This window comes from Artemia franciscana, chromosome 4 (genome assembly GCF_032884065.1).
Source record: "Artemia franciscana chromosome 4, ASM3288406v1, whole genome shotgun sequence".
NCBI lineage: Eukaryota > Metazoa > Arthropoda > Branchiopoda > Anostraca > Artemiidae > Artemia > Artemia franciscana.
The window spans coordinates 31,027,079-31,051,679 of NC_088866.1; the positions used below are offsets into that span (position 1 = coordinate 31,027,079).

The following is a 24,601-nucleotide window of genomic DNA, read 5'->3' on the forward strand; positions in this document are numbered from 1 at the left end:
TTCTCTCAAATAGATCACAAGAGGTGGAGTTCCCTCAAAAATATGACTGTAAGCTTCCTGAAATATACTGCCGTTCTAGGCCCTGTGTCTACCGAAATGTTGATGAGACTAGTTAATTCCTTGGTGTTGTAATTTCCATTAATCTTAAATGAGATATACGTGCAAGAAATATCTAGGGAATACAAGTCCCGTATTATTTCTCTTATTTCTTGAGAAATGTATAATGGCTTGGTCAAGAACTGATGCATTACAATGCGGCTTTACTCTTGTGCCTTCTATTGCTCTGGAGGGGTATCCAAAATGTGAAAACTGACAAATAAAAATATTCTTTTTCTGTCCCATTCCTGAATACACTCTTATTCTATGTTGTGTCATGTATATCCAAACTGTGATAAGAAATAATATAAATTTGCTATGCTGTCTTCTGCCGTGTGATGAAGGGATTCAAAAAGAAGTACGTCCTGTTAAGTCATATATTTTACCTTAAAATTTAAAATCATTGGTATTCTGAGTTGTTTAAAACTCGATGCGTTACAGCACGACAGGTTCTGAAACGCAATACGTTACAATGAAAGTTTGCTGTTTTATAAGATTTCCATTGTTAAAAGAAAAAAAGGCGGAACATCTGGAATACATGAATGGGGGAATGCGAAAATTACCCCGAATTTAGCCAAAAACCAATGAAAATTGGATTAGATTAAGGACACATGTAAAAAAACACATAGTAAAGCTATGTTGATAAGAAAGAAGTGATAATGAGTCTTGTCAATTCCTATAGAAAAACATTGAAACTTTGTATATATATATATATATATATATATATATATATATATATATATATATATATATATATATATATATATATATATATATATATATATATATATATATATATATATATATATATATATATATATATATATATATATATATATATATATATATATATATATATATATATATATATATATATATATATATATATATATATATATATATATATATATATATATATATATATATATATATATATATATATATATATACGTTATAGAATATATCTACCATCTAAATTAGTGCCTAGAAACAGGGTGCCAATTGGGGAGGGGCAAGTGGAGGGGGAATTGTCCCTTTCTATATTGTAATAATACTTTTTTGGTATTTTCATCAAAAAATAAACCCCCTAGATTTTGAGAAATACCTTTTTAACATCTTCATTTAAAAAATCCCTGGCACTTCTCCTTCATCTTTTTCAAGATGAAGGTGCCGTTGTCCAAGAAGTAGTTTCCAAGTTTGTTTTTAAAAAACAATTCCAATAACTTCTGCTGGACTCGAGTTATTTTTTTTTTTTTTTTTTTTTTTTTTTAATTCGGTATCTAAGAGACAAACGTACACTTTGATTTGATTTGCATATCAATGCTCCTTCGAATTGTAAAATGATCGGAACCGCTATTGTGCTATTGCATTGCTATTGATAATTTTATTTTTATACTCACTGCTCCGTCGTTGTTATGCCAAGTGCCAGAGAAGACTGCAATATGACATGTTATAATACAAAATAAACAGTGTCTTCGCTTCACTAGGCATGCTGGCTACTGGGATTTACGACAATCAGTCAAATGTCTGGAGCATTTCGTGAGGAATTGTCTACGAATTGCTTTGGATGTCCTTTTCTGTCAACCTAATAAACGAACTCGTTCTGCGACTGAAGGATGGTACCTTGCCAAAGATCTTTGTGTTTAGTCAACCATCTAGGGCCAAACGAAAATTAGGTCACCGCCCAATGGGGTTGGGAGGAGGTTTTAAGGAAGAATTTAAGGGAGAGGGAACTTCTTGGAAGGGTGTGAGGAGCGAGGCTTTGTTGGAGGAAGAGCGTGCGTAGCTATATTGGCCTCAGGCGCCTTGGTGCTGAAGTGAATTTTTAGTACTTGTGATTAGATTTATGTAATTTCTCATAAATTCATCTTTATTTCACAGCCGGAAAGAATTGACCCTGTCAAAGGGGCTGCTGGGAATTACGACATTCGCTCAGATGTTTGGAGTTTAGGCATCTCCTTGATTGAAATCTCCACGGGAAAGTTTCCATACGAACAATGGAAAACACCTTTTGATCAGATTAAGCAAGTGGTGGTCGGTGATGCCCCACGATTAGAACCTGGAATGTTTTCTCCAGATTTTGAAGATTTTGTATCGTGTTGGTAAGGAAAAAACTTAGTCACTTAAGTATGTCTAACTATGACTTAATCTGTCATTTGTAAATAACTTAATTATTGTAAATTATTTGAATATTTAATTAGTTGAACTGTTGAAGTAATTTAATATTATCTGCACAAATAAGAATTTAGAATTAGTTTAGTTAGTCATAAATCAGTCATTTGATTGTTAATTGGTAACTTTATGTTTTGCCTCCTGGATTCATCTTAGATCTGTTCATATCTCAAAACTGTGATTTTATAAGATCTTTTTTTTTCAAAATTATGAAATTTTTAGGATTGTACCTCGTCAGCAGTGTTGTCACCCTGGACCGTGAAAATAAATAAGTAGAACTAATTATTTAAATTTGACTATTCTTTTCGTCTGTTAAAATGAATTATTAACAATCTGTTGATCCCCGAAAACAACTGCAGTTTCAAAAGAAACTTCCACCCTCTTAAAGTTCGGTGCCACGTGTTTCCAGCTTATTTCCAATAGAATGTTTCCTTATGAACAATGAAGAATGCTGTTTAAATAGATTAAGCAAGTACAGCAGTGGAACAAAAAACAACAAACTTTAAATGCTAAAATCTGCATATTTCGCTTCCATGTCCGGAAACCTTTTTTCAGCGGGAAAAAATGTTAAAAAATTAAATTAAACGCAGCATATGGATATAAAAAAACACGCACACAAACGACAAATAAATAAAACTTGCATCTTAATAACCTTAAAAATACAACTATCACTAATTGTCCTGAATAAATACATAGAAAGTAACAAAAGGCTATCTCTGTTAACACCAGAAACATTTCTCTGTTATTTCTGGTGTTAACAGAGACGATCTTTTATCATTTTTGTGTTAGGAACTGGAATTTTTCACTGGATTCTGAAGACTTCGTATCGTATTGGTGAGGGAAAAAAGTTTTAGTCATTCAAAGAACCCTGGACATCGTAATTAAAACCTTTCTTGCCTGTTCACATCCAAAAATCGTGATGTTTCTATTGGTTGTCACAAAATTATGAAGATTTTAATTCAGTACTACATTGCCAGTGTTGTCTCGTTGGAGTGTTAAAATGAATAATCACAACTAATCAGTTATATTTGACAATACATTAATCCGAAGAAATAAAATATTGACAGTCTGTTGATTCCCAGACGACTACACCTCCAAATGAAATCCACGTCTTTATAAGGTGTTTGGTGCTACATGATTTAGACGCTTGTTTGCCTCTCATTCTAGGCAAATCAACGGTCCTGTGTCAATTCTAAGCTCTTAGCTCAACCTGCCTAAGACCATAGACAGGCGTCCCTTGTTTACCTTTCATTCCGGGCAATCTAATGGTCCTAGGTCAATTTTAAATTCTTGGTCAACCTGCCTGAGACTCTAGGTGGGCGTGACTTGCTAAAAGATAACAAACAAATATTGGTCCAATAATAGAGGCACACTTACTCCCGCCGTTTACCCGTGCCAAATTAACCAAACACTTGGAAAACTATAGGTTCTATCACTATCTTATCTCTTTGACTATCTACCTTGTTTCTACTGCCCTAGCAATGACGCATGGACGGATAATAGATAGACATATCTATTAACAAATGAACCAACATCATTTTTATACAATCCTAATAAGGGGGGGGGGGGGGTTAATGCCAAGTTTGTTGCTTCTCACTCAATTGGACTATCTGTCTTGGCTTTTTCTACAATTTCTGAAAAAAATAAATTTGTTCGAAATTTTAAATTCGAAAATTTCTCTTTCGGAAAAAAATACTTTCTAGGTGAAAGGAACATTTTGACTGCATCTTTCTGTAAGAACTTGTAGTTGGGGGAAACTATAGAAGAATACGGCATTAAACTTTACAGTCCCTACTGGCGGTGCTGATCTCCGTTTCTTGGCCCTTCAGCCAGGAAGTGTAATAAGGGTTGGAGGCCAACCATCCTGTGCTTTTGCACACTCTTCCTGTTTACCTTCCTCAGATTCCTCCAGGAGAGGGAAACTTTTGTTTTTGAAATTCATAGTGATTAAACCCTGTTGTTAATTGCTGTTATATTACAATTACTAATTATTCGGTATTATATTATTATATTATATCTGTATTTTTTATATTTTAATTACTAATTATAATTACTAATATTCTATTATAGTTTGCAGAAGAACTACCTTGACCGTCCTGTTTACAAACAGTTGCTGGAGCATCCGTTCTTCCTTAAACATAGCACGCGTGACATCGATATTGCAAGTTATGTCGAAGAGATTCTCGATTTATCCTGATCATTTTTTTTCAGAATGAATAACCAAAGCAATAATATAGGAGTGTTTAGTGTAAGGGACAATTTTGTTTGCTGAACCAAAGGTTTTTATCTCTTTGAAAGTGACTTGGAAAAGTTTGTTTTTCTCCTTTTTTTGTGTTTTTTTCTTATTTTTAGGAGATGCTCTTAAATATACATTCAAGGGTCAGTAAAATATTTCACCTATGTAAAAATACTAAGAAGTTCACTCGGCCAATTTATCGTGATACCTGACCAGCTTGTATCTTCAAAATCTAAGATATTGATCTGGTCTTGTGAACAATTAAAATGAAAACATAAAAATAGTGTCTGGTGTTGAGATTATTCATTGATATGATTTTCTTGTCGTTTTCGTTACGCTTGTTCTTATGAAATTTTCTAAACTTTAATATATTGACATAACAAGTTGTAATATTTTCATGAATAAATGGGGCAAAATCAACATTGTTGGCATGTTCTGTGTTATAGATGTAAGCACTGTTACCATTTTTAACGCAACCCTTTCAAATTTATAGGGATGAGAATCCCTTTAAATAATCTTTGCAGGGTGGCTCCATCTCCCCCGTGTGTAGGGGGTGAGGTCTGTGATTTTAAGTCCCGAAAATAACTAGCAAATTTACAAAAACGCTAACAACCCAAGTTTAATTTATCACAGTTTTATACAGATTTTGCTTGCAATGCGAGCATACTGATAAAATGTAGTGGAGGGTATGTGATTCTTTTCATGTAAGTCAAACACCCAGACAATTTCCCTTAGTCAGACATACCACCTAAAATAGACACAACAAACTCGCTTGACCGTATTTGTTTCGATAAATGTTACTGTTTTTTCTTATAACCTAACTTAGATGAAATTATGGTATTCGCGTTTTCTCATAACGCCGTACGCTGAGAATAATCTTCCATTGAAATAAGTACAAATATATCTATCTGAAAAATGAAACAACGACTTCTAAACAAAATTCATTTTTTGATTTACTCTTTGTTGTTTCTAATGCAGAGGTGGAAAATATATCTTCAAAGATTTAGCAAAAATATTTCGTAAATGCCACTCTCTGACAAAATAACATATATTTAATGTTTCCAGTTTGACACTGTTGTCAAATTTCCCTGGAATGTTTTATTCTTACCTGCCCAATGTATAATGTGCAAGCATTTGGTTCAGTAAGCAGTATTGACCAAATTTGGTTTTAATATTATAAAATTTTGTTTCATTTTCATTGTTGTACGAAGATTTTATGGGTGCTTGCTGATTTATTCGCTGAAACAAGGTGTGTTTTATTTCTACCGTCCTTTTGACTTTTTATTTGACGTTTCTTTATCTCTTTTTTATGACTCTTTACATTATTTTAGTTTAATCTCATATTGTTTTTTGAAGAATTTTTAGCTTTCTAATTTGACGCAACTAACGTTTAAAATTTCCTTTCTTTTTATTTGAAATAAGTTTGTAAAGCATCGTTCAAATTTATTAATACGAAAAATCATGCTTTTGCCAGACCGTATTCACATCCGTTGGTTATTTTTAACTCATATTGGTCAGTCCTAATAATTAGGTTTGAGAGTTTAGCGAAGCTATACTGTTTTTATTGCCTTTTTATTCAGAGACATCATAAAAGTTTGGTCTAGCTGCTTTTTTTTACTGTCATAATATATTAATATTACTTTTTTATTGTATTAATATGCTCTTTTTTCTTCGTTTTTTTCCATTCTGCTTCAATTTAAGTGTAAGCAATTAAAAACATTTATAGTACTCAGACAATTTCTCTCTCTCTCTCTCTCTCTCTCTCTCTCTCTCTCTCTCTCTCTCTCTCTCTCTCTCTCTCTCTCTCTCTCTCTCTCTCTCTCTCTCTCTCTCTCTCTCTCTCTCCTCTCTCTCTCTCTCTCTCTCTCTCTCTCTCTCTCTCTCTCTCTCTCCCTCTCTCTCTCTCTCTCTTTTTCCTTTTTCCTTTCTCTATCAATCTCACCCTATCCACCACTTTTGCTCTCAGTATCCATTTCTCTCTTTTTATATTTTTCTCTAACCCTCATATCTATCTCCGCTGGATCTAAAAGCTAGCAAGTGGTATTAAAAATGGGAGAAATTTTTGATTTTTTTACTTGTATCCTTCTTATATTTTGACGTATTTCCCTTAGATATGGATTTTAGCGTTACTGATGTTAGTTTCATTATAGCTTTATGTATTTTAACAAAACTTAGGAGCATATTTTGTTCTAAGTACCTGAGTTTATATATATATATATATATATAGGATATGACAAACTATGCTAAAGAAGGTCCTTGGTGCCATTTGTTTTTGGCAAATATTGTCAAGTAGTTATGCTAACTTTTGCTGTTATTATTACCAAATTTTTTTGGAAAAGCAAAATTGACATTGTTATGCTACAAATTACTAAGAAATATGATTTATTGGAGATTTGATTTACAAAAAAAAAATTAAAATTCATTGACAATATCTAAGAACTATATTGAAAATTATATGTTAGACAGACATTGTGCCCACTTTTACTGCAAAGGTATGGAAACCATGTGGAGAAACAAAATTATTATGGGCCTCGTTGTACTATAAAGTCAATAGCGATTTTTGTAAAATTTATTTACAAAAGAAGTTGAAATCGGGACATCTATTTACACACCTCAGTGACTATACTGACTATTTGATGTTATGATGAGGCAATTGATGATGAGATAAAATTGGATATTGACATCTTTTTACCATTGAAGAACTAACAATTTTGATTTTTTGCAAAATCTGATTTAAAGAAATAGTAATAAATTAATGATATTTATTGACAGTTTTTAATCATTGTGCTGAAGAAGCTATGCTGGATATTATGACAGACTATGTTCAAGAAGGTCCTTGGTGCCGATGGTTTTTTGCAAATATTTTCCAAGTAGTTGCGCTAACTTTAACCGTCATTATTATCACAATTTTCTGGATAGGTAAAAATTGATACTGATATCGCTTACTATTAAATGACTAACGAATCAGATTTTTTGGATAGATTGATTAATCGAAAAAAATTGAATAATGATATTTATTGACTCAATCTGATCATTGTATTGAAGAGGTTGGACATTATGACAGACTATGTTCTAAAAGATCCGTGATGCCATTCGTTTTTGGCAATTGTCATTGTCATTACTATCAAAATTTCGTGGAAAGGAAAAAAATGACACTGACATCTTTTTACTAAAATAATTAACTTTTTTTTTCTTTCTTTTTTTGCAAAATTTGTGTTACAAGTAAATTAAATATTGATATTTTTCGACAAAACTTAATTATTGCATTGACAATTTTATGTCGGATATTATGATGCTCTATGGACAAGAAGGTTCGTGATGCCGTGATTTTCAGGGAAAAAAAAACTATGGCATTCTCTGACAAAATCTGATCATTATACCAACGATTTTACGTCGGACATTATGACTAACATGTTCGAGAAGGTCCTAGGTTCCACTCGTTTTTGGGAATTATTGTTAAATAATTGTGCTAATATTTACCTAAATTCTATGAAAAAATAAAATTTCCTTCATTTTGCTATTAAATATCTAAAAAATTATATTGACGGTATCTCTAAGGGTTATGTTGAAAATTTTAGACTGACAGACATTATGCCGACTTTTGTTGAAATTATCATCAAAGTTACATGAAGAGGCAAACATAATATGGTCCTCGTGAACTATAAATTGGGTAACGATTTTTGGAAAATTGACTTACAAAAAAAAATTCCAACCTGAAAGATGTATTGATGCACCTTTAAACCGCCGAAACAAACAAGGAAATATTATTGGCTCAATTGAACAACTATTTTCGTCCTTAAAAACTCAAACATGAATAATCCACTGACTCTCAAAAACAGTTGCCCCTTCAAAGGACAGCCACACCTTAATTGTTTGGTGCCATATCTTTTAGCTTATTTTCTGCTGAATTATCATACACTTTTTTTTTCTTTCTTTTTTTTTTGATTTCGTAATCCCTACTACCAAAACTGCCCATGAAGGTCTTTTTCGTAAAAAATTGAATTTCTGACTTTTTTGCAAATTTTTAAGATATACCTTGTTCCACCTAACCGATTCAGTTACCTATTCGGTTAGTACCCACCTAACCGATTCAGACAATCCGATTTCATTCTCATCGTCCTTGGTACTTTCAATTACATTACTGTTTTTGACAATGGTCTAAACAACTTCTATTGTAATGTGTGACGAAAAGAATTACTGACAAGAAAAAATGAATTTTCGTAATTGGCTTAAGAGTTGTAATTTGGAATTCTAAAAATGATTTACACTGAATTTGAAAACTTATTAACGTTGTCTATGCCGAAGCATGTTTTTTTCTCAAAACACCAAAAATTTTTATTAGAAAATCAATAAAAACATTTAGGAAATCAAGTTCTGTTGTACAAAAAAAATTGTCCCCTTTTAAAATTTTTAATGAAAAGTCAACTTTACAAATGAGACTCAGCAATGACAAGCTAGCTATTCCTTTAAAAGTAAATTTTCAGTGAAAATGAAATTTAACTCAGGTCCTATTTTGCATGGTGAGGATAGTGCTTTTAGCAGATTCTTACCCGTGGGGGGGGGGTCCCTCCAGAGCATGTTTTAAAAAGTTTCATAAATACTCATAAACCTTGGTTGTTGCCAATTGTAATTGTCAGTCTCATTTTTTCACAGAAGGAATGTTCAAGAATTAGAAATTTGCTAATTTGAAATAAGGATCTATGCAATTGCACGATATTTTTTTTCTATTTTTTGTTCGACAAGATCTTAAGCAACTAAATAAAGACTAAACAGAATACCTACCTTCTGATGACAAATGGAACACTCCCCCTCCTCCATACTGAATTTCCAGGAATGTCTATGAATTTTAGCATAAGTACGTTGGTTCTACAAGTTTTCACTTTGAGTGTGCCTCTTGTGTAGTCACTCATAGACCCCCCCCCCCCCCGCTCCTCTCCACACTTAATTTTTAGATATACCCATGTCTTTTAGCATATTTTTGTTGATTCTATCGTTTTTTTTTTTTTTTTTTTTTTAATGTCAAAAGATTAGAATGTGTATGGGGATGACCCTGTTAAGCTTTCAGTTTAAATGGCCTTAAAATATGTTGGTAATATCGTTGGCCTATGTTTTGATAGGAATGGGTTGTAGGTATGGGAAAAGAAGTGCCATTGCTTGTATAGATATAGTCAAAATAAAATGTGTAATTCTCGTATACGCAGTTATATCACTTATTAAGTTCATTGTTGTAATTTTCCTGGGGATCTGGGCAACCTATCTATTATCCAAAATACTCAGTGGTGATTTCCTTGATTTTCTGATATATTCGACTTCTATGTATCTTTGTGCACAAAACAGAAGATCTTAAAAATTTTAATTTTTTATTTTAAAGATTTTTTCCTATTCTTAAGGCTTAATCTTAAATTTTTTTTCAAATCTTATCCGATGGTATTATTTGAAGAAGGATAGGTATACCTCTCGTTGACCTTGTCTAACGATCTCAAATGAGGCTTTTTTTCCTACCCTTTTGCGATAAATTGTTTGCGATAAGAGTCAGAGAGATATTTTTTTTTGGGGGGGGGATTCAAACCCGGTAAAATGTCCCTCTGGATAGAGCCCTGGTCAAATATGTTTCATAAGTCTAGATCAAAGACCTAACAAAAGTGTTACTTCCTGCTTGTATATGCTAGATTAAACCCACATTATTCAGCTACATAGTTCTTACAAAATTTTCTTGCTTGAATTCCTTGAATGAAAAACTATTTCTGCCAAGTGGATAATTTCGCCCTTCTCTTAAATTAGGCAAATCGCAAATTTTAAGAGTTACCGTGTATGTCTTTTATGAAGCATATTTGAATTCTCCCATTGAATTTAACTCTACCCAACTGTTGGGAAACCTTGTGTTTTCTTACAATCCTTGTACAGGCCAGTCCATGTCAGATTCCCAGCTTAAATCAATTGGCGTGGTCTGTTTATCTTCAATTAATAACACTTGACATCGTGATTGAAAAAAGAAATATCTTCTTTTTTTTGTATAGCTTTCTTCAGAGTGAGACCTAAGAGGTAGTTATACTTCTAACATATAGCTAAGGAACCTTTAATGTATTCCTTATATTTTAGATATAATCCTCTATTTTGTATTAAATTTGTAGTTTAAAAAGTCAGAAATTATGCTGTTTCCTGTTCAGTGAGTGTTGGTGCGGTAGCATATCCCCTATTATACCTGGTGATTTCCTATTTTCTTCATATCGCCCAGTCGGTAATTCCCCCTTAATTTTTGATCTGTCCCCTTATCGCACTGATTTGTTTTTTTATTGATCTACATTTTCTTTATGTGGTAGTACAGTTGATCGATGTTCTGCTTGGCAATTCCGGACCCAGGGATCGATCCTCGCTGTGGCAAGGTTTGGCAATAGTGTTGCTACTTGTCCCTATAAACACCCATCAACTAATTCGCCAGCAGTGGCCCTTGTCTGCATTTTTCTCTTGTTGCAATGATCTGACTCTACGACCACACTGACTATTCATGAGCCATTATAGCCAGGCTTTTTTTTAGCTTTGAAGACAGCTTGGCGGAGGTCCTTATCGGAATATCTACTTTTGTCGTTTTTGCTTCTCAACTGGCTGATATTTCCCTCAAAAACTGGCTGATTTAATTATATAGTTTATATATTTTTTTCGTCAAATGCAATGATCTGCCACATTGACGCAACATTGCTCTAAATTCTGATTAAGGGATAACTCTTGTGGGTTTTGTTTGTTTTCGTTTGTTTATCTTGTTTGTTTATTCCCTAATCCTAATGATTTGGTTTCCATGTATCTCCACATTTCTCCACTTATCACACTGATCTGTTTTTGACGCAACATTGCTCTAAATTCTGATTAAGGGATAACTCTTGTGGGTTTTGTTTGTTTTCGTGGGCTTTTTAAGGCTGAATGATCTGTTCCTAGCTATTTAACTATTATGGGTTGCCTCCCATTGTAGTACAGTGTTTGTAGGCATGAATATATAACGCATCGGAGCCTTAATAGGACTTTGAATCTTATAAAATTGATAGAAAAGTATCGCCAATAGGGGAAAATCATGTAGTGACCAAGATGGACCCAAGATTGCACAAAGCCTCAATTCAACCCAAGGTCTCAAGGAATTCTTGCTGCCTGGTTGTACCGGCTTAAACGTGTACTGTAGACTTGAGAAGATATATTAGCCCCTCACTTGCACTGGTGAAAGTTACTGCTTTTCCTCGGGCCATAATAAATCCAACAATATATGTAATATGAAAACTGCGACTTGGAAAGATACAACGTTACAACTATCGTATTGACGATTTTGACTGACGAATTCATAGGTTTTGAACTGGACGTGTTAAGAGCCTCAGAAACTCATCTCTCATTATTAGGGCATATGAAAATAGGTAATATAGAATTTATTTATTGAGGCAGGAAGGATGGGGTGCATAGGCAGAGAGCAGGGCCCATGATGAAATAGGAACTTTCCAGGTCTTACTTGGGTTGGGAAGGCGTTAATAATAGAATTCTAGTTGCGTATTATGCGAATAAAAAATGCAAGGCATCAGTCATAGTAGCATATGCCCCTGTAGAACCGACTGATGAAGATAGTAGCGACACGGATGAATTTTTCTTACAGCTATAGGAAGAAATAAACTGGGTCACAGGTGAAAATACGGTAATTTTATCAGGGAGTTTTAACAACGGTAGAAATAGGGATAGATAGTATCCTCAACTAGGTAAATTTGACGTATTCTTTAAGAACAACTCCTGAGACACAAGACTGTTTAATTAGAATAATGAGCTTCCTAAAAAAAAGTTCTAAAAAAAAATTTACCGTAAAGAACAAGGTATTGAGGAGGGCGACCTCCCTCATATATGTAATAATTTCTGTTCGTTTTAGTTTTTCACGTTGCTCCTTACTTTCAGTTGAAAAAGCGTAATTTTTTCTTAGTTTCTAATCGTTTTTTAAATAATGGTCACTTAAAAGTGGACTATAGCTTATGATTTCCGATCAAATGAGCCCTCTCCCGGTCTTGTGGGATGACTGGCTTTATATAATGGCCCTTGGAAAAAAACAAATCAGCACGCGGCCGTGATCTTGTTTCTGGTAAAAAATGCAAAATTCCACTTTTTGTACATAGGAGCTCGAAACCTCCTAGACAAAACTGTTCGCAAAAGGAATTAATCTTTGAGATTTCGAGAATACAAAAAGCAAGAATAGGTTCGAAAATTAATGTCAAGAACACCAAGTCGCTAAGAATAGGAATAAATGAAGGTGATACGTGATATTGGATAAAGAGAAAATTTATCAAGTGAATAGCTCCATTTCCTTTGGCAGTAGGATTAGTAAGGATTGAGGATGCAGTGAAGATGCAAAAAGTAGAATAAAGAAGTTTCAGGGTGTTTTTTCACAGGTAAAAAAAGTTTGGAAGAATAGGAAGATAAGTCTACTAACCCAGATCAGAAGATTGGAAGTTACAGAGATAGCAGTGGTCAAGCATGCTTCTGAAACTTGGGTGCTTCGAAAGAAGGAGAAGGATTTGTTTGATGTTTTCAAAAAAAAAATCTACGGATGGTTTTAGGGTACTCGTTTGACTTACCATATATGAAACAAGCTTTTTTGAAAAATGTGGTTCTATCCCACTTCTTGTAGACTATACTGAGAGGAGTTGAGATGGCTAGGACATGTTTTGCGGATGAAGGATGAAATACTGCCAAAGACGGTTCTTTTCGGCCGTCCTTGTGGGGCCAGCCAAAAAGCGGGGGGTCGCTGTAGGGGATGGGAAGAGGTTGTTGAGAAGGACTTAAAAAGAAAATGTTAATTATTGGGGGGGGGGGGGGGGGTAAAAATAAAACTTAGAATAGACTGGAGTAGAGGAGGAGCGTGCACAGCTGCGTTGACCTCGGGCCGCTTACTGCTGTATTGACTTGTTAATGGTACTAGTAGTAGTTCTTTTTCGCCGAACACCTAACGAAAAAATAACGAAGCTGCTTGTCTATAAAAATAAATAAAATTTGACCTTTATTGTTAGAACCTCGTAGAAAAGCGCTATTTTTCTATTTTAAACTATTTTTCCCTCCTCTGTAAAGTTTAGAATTTTTCTATTTTCCGTTTTATCTCACAGATAGTGTGACATAGTTAGCCTGTTTTGGCAAGTTCTTCCTTGCTCGTAATTTATCCGTCCTTGTCTGCTAAATCCATATCTTTTAGTACCAGTTATGGTGTGAAGTTGTCTCTTGCACTCAGAGTAGCCACATTATTTGTCCTCTCAAAAGTAAAAATAAAACCAAATTTTATTTTTAGTCAAACGATCAAAACAAAAATAGAAAACAAATTCGACACTCAATAATTTAAACGAATAAATATCATAATTTAAACAAGGTATATTTTCATGTGGAAAATATTAGCAAGTTAGGATCACTTATTTGCGCCTAAATCATAAAATACACTTGCGTCGTCTTTTTTGGAAAATAAAAACCCATCTTGATAACGTCCAGGATATCACAGAAAATCAGAATATGTGATATGCACTATGAAAATGAGGTCTAGTCATCAGTGGTTTGACTCTTGGCGAAATTGAGGAATACCTAGAAGAAATCATATATCATACAAATCAAATAATGGGTCTCTGAATTTTGAAAATCCCGTTCACGTAGTCAGTGACACATTTTTCTTGTTTGTTTTTTTTTTTTTTTTTTTTGAAGAATCATGGGTAACCTTTTTTCGAAAATCATTGTTTCATTTTTTTTCAAAATTACTGTTTCATTTTTTTTTATTCAAGAATTAAATCAAAGAGTTTGAAGAACAAGGGACATGATAACGAAATCTGGTCTTTCAGTTGCTTGAGACAAAAAATTACCCTTATAAATTTAAATAGTCGACATTAGTGTTATTACTATTATTGTATTTTATCTTGATTGATGATCGTTAAGGACGGAGTTGGGTTTTGGGTGTTAGGTTGGTGGTAGCAGGGTACAAGATATTGTAGTTATGCTTTGTTTTTTTTTAACCCTTTTGAAAATAAAAAAAAAATCAGTTTTTTATTTTGTGGATTTGTTTGATTATACCTTCTCAGTATTATGTCGTGGCGTTTGGAGGAATATAATTATGTTAAATTTTGTGTTAATAATTTATATTAAAATTAAATAAAAACATATATACCTAAAAAAAAGAAATTGGAAACCAAAATTTGTCATGAAAAAGCCCTCCACGGCAGTTATAGAGGTTTTGGTAGAAGCATACGCCAAGTATAAAAAAGAAACCCGTGTGAGCAATCAGCAAAAAATGTGGTAAATATATGGCACCAAACAACTTAAGAAGGTATTGCTTTTCTTTGAAGGTACAGTACTACTACTAACCACTCATCGCAGCACCAAGCCGCATGAGGCCAACACAGCTACGCACGCTCCTCCTCTATCCCAATCTATGCAAAGCCCCCCCCCCTTTACACCCTCCCATGAAGTTCCCATTTCCTTTAAATATTTCTTTATGACATCCTCCCACTCCAGGCGAGGACGACCTGCTTTGTACTGAAGGTACAGTGGTTTTAAAAATCAGCAGATTGGTAATGTCTGAAATTTTTCAGATGAAAAGCTTTCTCAAATTTTTATTTTTTGTTACAGTTCAACATGGCACCACAGATCAAAATGCGATACTGCCCGAAAAAATTCATAATTTTATTACAACTAAAAAGAAAATTGTGTTTTTCATGAATGACTTAATATGGACTTAATATGGGTTCAGGCGGTAAAAAAAAAAAAATTATTTTGACGTCCTTGATACTTAAAGTATGAATAATAATATAAGAATAATAGCTTTTTTGTCATATTACTAAATAATATTGTAACTACCACTGCACTGTCATTTCGTGGAAACAAAATTGTTAACTAACAAATCTCAGAAAACTATCAAGTGGGCGCGAAATTCAAATGAAAAAAAAAACGCTTGAAAAAAAATCAAGATAGTATATTTCATTTTCCAGGATAGGCAAGCCTATCTCAGAAGATAAAAGAAGAAAAAAAAAGATTAGTGCTAACTATAAGAAATATTAGCAGCCATAGATTCTATTAATGCTTGTAGCTCAAAAACTAATTATCCTGCTTGTGCTACAATGTTTATATATTTCCCTCAGAATCAAGGACTATAAAAGATAAATAAACCAAGCTATTAAAAACACTCCAGAAAATCAAACAAAGTAACTATTTACCGAAAAACAACACAATAGGTCTAAATAAAAAAATTAAACCTCGAGCGTTTAATAAATTCTGGGGGAAGAATATAAAAGACTATGAACAGACAGGATATAATTCTTTGTATTTAAAAGAAATAGAGAATATTAGGAGATTACGATAAAAGTTATCAATGTTACTATTTCTGACGGATAATTAATTTTTGACTAGTTTAACGTAACAAAAAAAATTTGGAAAGCTAAGTAAAAGTTTACGATATTTAAAATAACAAACCCGAACAGAAAAAGAATCACAAAATTTAACTAGTTGCTGAATATTGCGCTTTAGATTTTCAATTTAGGGGCCACCGGTAAATTTCCTAGCTTACGGTGATTGGTTGATTGCGCTAGCTTTAATCCTTCTCAGAGCAGTGGAAAAAAGGTTTATGAGCGGATTATTCTAGTGGTTACGAATCTTTCTTTCACGATGTAGATTCTAAATTTGAATTAACAAAACTGGTGTAAATCATTTTAATCTGGATTGTTGTTGACAATCAAAGTCTCAGCAACCTGATTATCAAAAGAAATGGAAATTTGTTGGACATTTTGAATCGTTAATACTATGGGATCGTATTCAATACGATCCCAATATTCAATACTCAATATCCAATATTCAATACTATACTGAATCGTAATTGATTGACTATAAAGTCAATTGCGTAAAATATGAACTTCAAATCATGAAGTCAATTGTTTGTAATACGAAATTCCGTTATTTTATCGTAAAAACAGAATTCAAGATAAATAAAATCATATTCAAAAAACGGACAATCTACAGAATGAATTTGTAATTGTGCCAGTGGATAAAGCTAATAATAATTTTGCCATAATTTTTCAGAAGCTGTATTGTGATATCTTAAAAAGGGAGTTATGCACAACTAATGTTTACGAAAAGGTAAATTTAGAGGATGAGAATTTAATTGACAAGACCGAAGAAATACTTTTTAAAAATTTTAATATTAAAATAAATGACAATGATAAAAAGTTTCCTTTCCTATATTGGACTGTAAAATTTCATAAGAATCCCCCTAAACCACGGTTTATTGCTGGAGCAGCTAAATGTCCAACCCGCATTGCTGCTACTGACCTCTCTTTAATTTTAAAGGAAATTGTAAATAAACTTAAAACCTATTGTTCTGGTATTAAAAAGTTTTCGAATTTTAATCCATATTGGAGTGTTAATAATTCACTGCAGGTGATAGAGTCTTTAACAATGGTTTCAGCTAAAAGAATTGAGTCTTTCGATTTTGCGACAATGTATACTAATTTATCTCTTAATGTAGTGTTAGATAATTTAAAAACTGTTATCAAGAAATCTTTCCTCTTATCTAGTAAAAGGTTCTTAAAAATAGACACTTATAATAAAAAAGCTATATGGACAAATTGCTTTAATACCACAGTTAACTTGAGATGTTACAGCTTGGATATGATTTTTGAGTTATTAGAATTTGTTTTATACAATACTTATATAAGATTTGGTGGTGATTTGTACAAGCAAATCGTGCGAATTCCCATGGGGGGGGGGGGGGAATGCCAGCCCATTTATAGCTGACTTGTTTTTAAGTCAACTAGAATATAAATATATGATGGATAAGAATAATCCAAATAATTTAAAACATGTTTTGTCAAATAATAAAAAATATTTAGATGATATTTTGGTCTTAAATTGTAAGGATTTCATTGATATTTCTAAAAATATATATCCATCAGAGCTTACTCTTGAACCTAGTCATGGCGCTGGTCATGAAGATCATTTATTAGATTTAAATGTTAATATTTGTGATAATAATAAATTAAGTTTTAAAATGTATAATAAAACGGATGATTTTGATTTTGAAGTGATTAGTTTCCCATTCCCTGAAAGTAATATACACTCAAATATCACATATTCTGCGTTTTTCTCACAGTTACTTCGTTATGCAAGGATTTGTAGTAATTATATTGATTTTAAAAATAGATGTAAAATCTTAAGCCAAAAATTGATATCAAGAGGTTTTTCTGCAAATAAATTAACTTGGCAATTTAAAAAATTTAGTTTTCATTATAACGAACTTTTAAATAAATATCGAAAGAATTATCTGGAAATACTTAAAGAAATTTTCAACTAATTTTGGAGGTTCGCCAAATGATGATGCAGCGCCATTTATTTTGAATTGTGTTTCTAATAGAGCGGATTTTTTTTAAAATAGCCACATGGTAAAGATGAGTTCTATAATTGTTTAGTTCATTAATTTTTTTTTTTTTTTTTGCAATGTGTTAATACTTGTGATTTGGTAAATTTTATCATATTTAGTTTACCTATTGTTGCTAAAAAGATGGATATATTAACAGGATAAGCTTGTTTAGGTGTTATTTGGTTGTTTTACATTTGCTCTTTTTTTTCATAGGCATGTATTTTGGGGGTGATACATGATGCGGGGATGCCATGGATATTCTGTGGTAGCCACAACACTTGGCTGGGTAGAGAATTTAAAGTGGCGAAACCCTATAGGCCAGTGTATTCTCCTGATGAGCCCTTGTGTTGGGTTGTTGCCTCTGAATTATTTGTCTTTATTATTTTTTCTATTGTTTGGTAAATGACGACTTATACTTGTTGACGACATGACTGCCTGTCCATGGATTATTCTTTATGGTTGATTGTGTTTGGCTATGCTGTTTGACCTATGTGATTGTATGGATGAGTAGGGTTAAGGCCTCATTCAAGTGCTGGTCTATATTAATCACTAATTTAGGAAAACAGTCTTCCTTTTCTCCTTCTGTCTTTTTTTTTATGTGTTGGTGCTGTTGCATTGGTGATTTCTCTTTTCATGATATATATATATATATATATATATATATATATATATATATATATATATATATATATATATATATATATATATATATATATATATATATATATATATATATATATATATATATATATATATATATATATATATATATATATATATGTAAACAAGTAAATAAACATGCAAAATATATCAGTATGCATAAATATGTATTTATATGTTATATATAAGTAATTAAATATAAAATCAAAATAAATAAAACGAAAAATCAATATAAAATATGTAAAATATATTTTATACATAAATAAATATATAAAAACCTATAAATACATATTTGTGTAGTGCATAAAAATATAGAAATAAATAAAAAATATAATACAATATACAAAATATTTATGTAAATCTGATAAATACCTGCTCTAGTGAAGTTTGTCCAACTGAATAATCTTCTATAGAATATTTGGATTTGGCACTTTCCATTAGGCCAAAAATTTTGGCCCAGCTAAGACCGTGTTCAGGTAAATGATAGTGGACTAGGCCCTGATGATAGTCTTTTAGTTGACAACCTGAAATAAATATGTCTGTTACAGTTTACACAGAAAATACAGCAAACTCATAAGACGAGAAATTAAAGTTGGTTGTCATAGAGAAAAAAACTGACCGTCAAACAGTTCGTGGTAAGTAACTGTAAGTAAGGAGCGACCCGGCTCAATAGTAACCAAAACTCTAAAAAACGGAATGCTACTACCAATAGATATATAAAAAGAAAAGGCTTAATATGCTGATTTTAAACATACAAGTTTCATTAAGTTAAGTCTTAATGAAATTAAGACTATGAGGTCTTAATTTCATTTGAAATTATATTTATTTGAGAAAATTCGCCTGATTTTTGAAAAAAGGGGAAAATACCCCTAAAAGTATTACAGTCTTAATAAAAATCACACCGTCAGATTCAACGCATTAGAAAACCAAGCTGTAGTGCTTTCAAGCTCCTATCTGTAAAAATGTGATTTTTTTTTTTTTTTTGCCAGAAGAAAGATCACGGATGCGTGTTTTTTTTCAGGGGTGACATATCGCCCCAGTGGTCCAAGAATATCGTGAGAGGGCTCATTAGAACGGAAATTGGAAGTTCTAGTGCCCTTTTTAAGTTACTAAAAAGATTGGAGGGCAACCTGGCCCCCATCCCTCGTCACTTTTTTCCAAAAGTCGTCCGATCACAATTTTGAGATAGCCGTTTTGCTCGTCATAGTTGAAAGGCCCAATAACTATGCCTTTGGATATAACATGATCCCCGCCCCACATCCCTAGGGGAAAGGTCTTTAAGTCACAAAATCTGCCCAATTTTTACACATAGTATTTGTTATTGTGAAGTATGCATACATTTTTGGATGGGGGGGGGCGAATTTTGCTGGGTGTTATCCACGGGGGAATTTTCTTTGAGGAGGGAAGTTTCGAGGGGGTGTACTTGTCAGGGAAATTATAAACTGAGGGAATTTGCCAGAATTCCTATACAAAATTCTTTTTAAATGTCTTGTTTTCTCTTTTCCGTCTCAATTTTAATCATGGAGTTGTTAAGGGTAATTGTCCGGGGTAAATTTTCACCGGGATTGAATTGTCTAGCGGATATTTCCGTGGGGAGGGGGATTTCTCCGTGGAGGTGGGGCCAGATTTCCTGGCATTACTTAAAAACTATCAGAAATTGAATTAAAAAAACAAATTTTTTCAACTGAAAGTAGGGAGCAACATTAAAACTTAACAGCAATTATTACGTGTATGAGGGGGATTGCCCCCTACTAAACACCTCATTCTTTACACTAAAGTTTGGATTTTGACCCAATTCTTTAAGAACGACTCCTGAAACACAAGGGTCGTCTAATTGGAACAACAGGAAGCTTTTTTAAAAGTGCTAAGAATTTAGCGTAAAGAGCGAAGTGTTGACGAGGAGGAATCCCTTTCATGCACGTAATGGTTTCTGTCCGTTTTATGTTTTAATGTTGCTCCTTACTTTCAGTTGTCTTTTTTTTTTTAATGTAATCATCTAACGCTACCAAGCAAAATTCTTAAGGTATCTGTGCATTTTCGTTTGCCTGGGTTTTTGTTACAAAACCAAGGACAGTAAAAATTACTTCTGATTATTCGAATTATTTAAGTATAAACTTCCACAACCATACATATCTTAAAAAAAATATAAAAACTTGAGGAAAGGCCTTAAAAACAGCTTTAAAGGGGAAAGGGCTTCATATGCCGTTATGCAGTTTTTGTAGTAGCGAACACGTCTTCCTTTGAAAAATTTATTGCACAGAAATTTCCCGCTACTAATAAGAAAAGAATGCCAGGCCATATAGGAAAAAATTATAGAAAATACAACAGTTCATTTTTAGAATTTAGCCAAAAGCCAAAACTTTGGTTTACCATTAATAGTACCTATAATAGTATTTTGGCTAAGATATGCTGAGGAGTAGCATCAAACAGTTCGTGGTAACGAACTGTAGTAAGGAGCGACCCGGCTCAATAGTAAACGAAACTCTAAAAACGGACTTTTGATGCTAAAAGATACATCAAAAGAATCAAATTTTTATGCTGATTTTAAATATATAAGTTTCATCAAATTTAGTCTTTGTCATAAAAAATTACGAGCCTGAGAAAATTTGCCTGATTTTGGAAAATAGGGGGAAACATCCCCTAAAAGCCATAGAATCTTAACGAAAATCACACCATCGCATTCAGCGTATCAGAGAACCTTATTGAAAAGTTTCAAGCTCCTATCTACAAAAATGTGGAACTTCGTATTTTTTGCCAGAAGACCGATCACGAGTGCGTGTTTATTTGTTTTTTGTTTCGTTTTTTTCCCCAAGGGTCATCGTATCGACCGAGTGGTCCTAGAATGTTGCAAGAGGGCTCATTCTAACGGAAACGAAAAGTTCTAGTGCCCTTTTTAAGTGACCAAAAAAATTGGAGGGCACCTAGCCCCTCTCCCATGCTCATTTTTTCCCCAAAGTCAACGGATCAAAATTTTGAGATAGCCATTTTGTTTAACATAGTCAACCATAATAACTATGTCTTTGGGATGACTTACTCCCCCACAGTCCCCGGGGGAGGGGCTGCAAGTTGCAAACTTTGACCAGTGTTTACATACAGTAATGGTTATTAGAAAGTGTACAAACGTTTTTCAGCGGGATTATTTTGGTTTTTTTTTGGAGGGGCGGGGGTAGGGGGGGGGGGTAGGGGGGGGGTTTAAGGGGAGGGGAATGTTTGGGAATATCTTTCTAGGAGGAATGTGTCATGGGGGAAGAGAAATTCAATGGAGGGGGCGCAGGATTTTCTAGCATTACTAAAAAAAAAACAATGAAAAAATAAATATGACAAGTTCTTTCAACTGAAAGTAAGGAGCAGCATTAAAACTTAAAACGAACAGAGATTATTACGCATATGAGAGTTTCATCTCCTTCAAAATACCTCGCTCTCTACGCTAAAGTATTTTTAGTAGTTTCAACTATTTATTCTACGGCCTTTCTGATTCGGGGTCATTCTTAAATAGTCGGGACAAAATTTAAGCTTTAGCTGAAAGAGTGAGGTATTAACGAGGGGACAAACCCCCTCATATACATAATAAAAATATAAGTATACAAAAGTTCGTTACGTAAGTTAATTCTCAAGTTATGTATATTTTTTTACTAATAAAAACGTTTGTTAAAAATTAAAAGTTCTAGTTGCCTTTTCAAGTAACCGAAAAATTGGAGGGCAACTAGGCCTCCCCCCCCACCCTTTTTTCTAAAAATCGTTTGATCAAAACTAAGAGAAATCCATTTAGCCAAAAAAAAAGAATTAATATGCAAATTTCATTTTAATAATTTCTGTGCGGAGAACCAAAACCAAACATGCATTAATTCAAAAACGTTCAGAAATTAAATAAAAAAAACTAGTTTTTTTAACTGAAAGTAAGGAGCGACATTAAAACTTAAAACGAATAGAAATTACTCCGTGTATGAAAGGGGCCGTTCCCTTCTCAATGCCCCGCTCTTTACGCTAAAGTTCTTTACTGTTTAATAAAGTAGAATTAAGAGAAAGAGTCAAACTTTAGCGTAAAGAGCGGGGAGTTGAGAAGGGAACGGCCCCTTTCATACACGGAGTAATTGTGTTGCGAGAGCAACACTTTGGTTTTGTCCCGTTTTTTTTTGTTTTGTTTTTTTTCCTATGCCGCCGATCTCAGCTTATTCCTGGAAACTGGTAAGGGTCTAACCTGTGCGGTTTTTACGGAAAGTGTGGACCTCAGGCCGGATTGATGAATATGACATTACATTTTGGAAAGCTCCGTAGAACTCTTGCCTGGGGCCAAAAAGGATGGTTTTTGCTTGTCCTCGAGCCAGAGCCTATGGTGTGCGAAGTGAAGTGGAGTTATATAGCCTATGTCAGAGAGGAGTATCTGAAGTTGTGCAGCCAAGCTTTCGTTTCATCAAACCATGTTTCTGCTTTCGAGTGGAAAGCTCCGTTCTAGCAGGCAAGCAGGCAGGCACCAGTTTCAAATTGAAGATGGACTAAAATCTATAAGTGTTAAATATATGCGGTAGTTCCCCGGCCCCACAGCCAATATATCTTCTTTGAGTGATAAATAGAAAAATTTACAGAAACAAAAAAGTGCGATTTTCCCACGGGTCCGAAAGTGCTGCCATCTATTGTTTCTAGCCATTTCTGTTCGTGATTTCAGCTGACTTTACCATTCTTTTTTTTCTACTTGGGATTGCAATAGAGAAATGGTATCAGATATACCTCTTAAACTTTAAAAGTTCTCTCATTGCTAAGGAAATTAGAGCTTATCCTTTGCTCCTTTCTAAGTGGTGGTGTTAGAAAGTTGGCCTCCGGCAAAAAAGTCAACTTTTGAACTAAGACAGATAGAATTTTTTTTTCAATGACAATCGATAGACCTTGATGAGCTGATCAAGTATATGTCATCCATTTTTTGTTACAAAAATTCCTTCATGACATACACCAGTTTGAAAGTTTCAAGGGGTTGACAACTTCAGTGTAAGGTACACACTTGAACCAAAAATAGGCCGATACCAATTGTGAGATATGTAGGGGACTTCCAAGCAACAGTCGATTATTAGCTTATAATCATCTTTGGCAATGAGGGGTTTGCAACTTTTGCTGATTGGTGTACCTATTATCTGTTTCTGGTGTAATTGATGGTAAGAACAACTTGGTTCCCCATTGTAAGACATGTAGGGGAGTTGTAAGTAATAATCAGCTGTTAGGCTACAATGACTTCAGCGACAAGGGGTTTGGAACTTTTGCTAGTGGGTGTACCCATTATTTGTTTCCGGTGAACTTGGATGTATATCCCGGGAGAGGGACTTGTAAGTAAGAATCGGTTGCTAGAGGAGGCTCACGAGGGGCTACAAATTTGTGCAAATTGGTACACATCTATGGAATCAGGGACCCATAAATTTCCTGTAATGACTCGCCATCCAATAATAAGCGATCCTGGATGGCGAGTCATTACAGGAAATTTATGGGTCCCTGATGGTATTTTGATCCTGAAAAGTTACAGATAGCTTTATAATACCAACTAGATTACATAAGATAATGTTCCAAGTTTCCATCCGTCACGATGTCTACGATTGAAAAGGATAAAGTTCAACCGGCTGCAAAGTGACATTTAGGGGCCTAGTAAGTAATAATCGGCTATTAGTGTGGACCTCGGGCCGGATTGATGAATATGACATTATATTTTGCAAAGCTCCGTACGACTCTTGCCTGGGGCCAAAAAGGATGGTTTTTGCTTGTCCTCGAGCCAGAGCCTATGTTGTGCAAAGGATAAAGTTCAACTGGCTGCAAAGTCAATTTAGTCCCTTCTTCCAATATTTTTTTTTTTTTTGAACCCTGAGGAATAGCCTTTGATCATCTGATTACTGATTGTGTTATTCTTTGTCTCTCACGGAAGAGGGACTTGTAAGCAAGAATGGGTTACTAGAGGAGGTTCATGAGGGGCTACAAATTTGTGCAAATTGGTGCACATCTATGGTATTTGATCCTGAAAAGTTACGGATAGCTTTATAATACCAACTAGATTATATAAGATAATGTTA

At 33.6% G+C, this 24,601-nt stretch overlaps 2 protein-coding genes across 4 annotated transcripts in view; one reads left to right on the forward strand and one right to left on the reverse strand.

Moving 5' to 3' along the window:
- Positions 1 to 6,935, forward strand: part of LOC136026290 (dual specificity mitogen-activated protein kinase kinase 6-like) — a 38,471-nt gene extending 31,536 nt beyond the window's left edge. The window contains exons 6-7 of one of the 2 annotated variants that reach the window (XM_065702692.1): positions 1,978 to 2,198; positions 4,339 to 6,935. In XM_065702692.1, coding sequence (XP_065558764.1) covers positions 1,978 to 2,198; positions 4,339 to 4,465 — 348 coding nt within the window. In that variant the 3' untranslated portion in view covers positions 4,466 to 6,935. The remainder of the gene's footprint in view (positions 1 to 1,977; positions 2,199 to 4,338) is intronic. The other variant, XM_065702693.1, reaches the window with a different exon arrangement.
- Positions 6,936 to 13,771: 6,836 nt separating this feature from the next.
- Positions 13,772 to 24,601, reverse strand: part of LOC136026289 (phospholipid-transporting ATPase ABCA3-like) — a 138,448-nt gene continuing 127,618 nt past the window's right edge. For both annotated transcript variants that reach the window (XM_065702691.1, XM_065702690.1), the window contains exons 31-32: positions 18,930 to 19,081; positions 13,772 to 14,083 (exon numbers count right to left, since the gene is read on the reverse strand). In XM_065702691.1, coding sequence (XP_065558763.1) covers positions 14,042 to 14,083; positions 18,930 to 19,081 — 194 coding nt within the window. In that variant the 3' untranslated portion in view covers positions 13,772 to 14,041. The remainder of the gene's footprint in view (positions 14,084 to 18,929; positions 19,082 to 24,601) is intronic.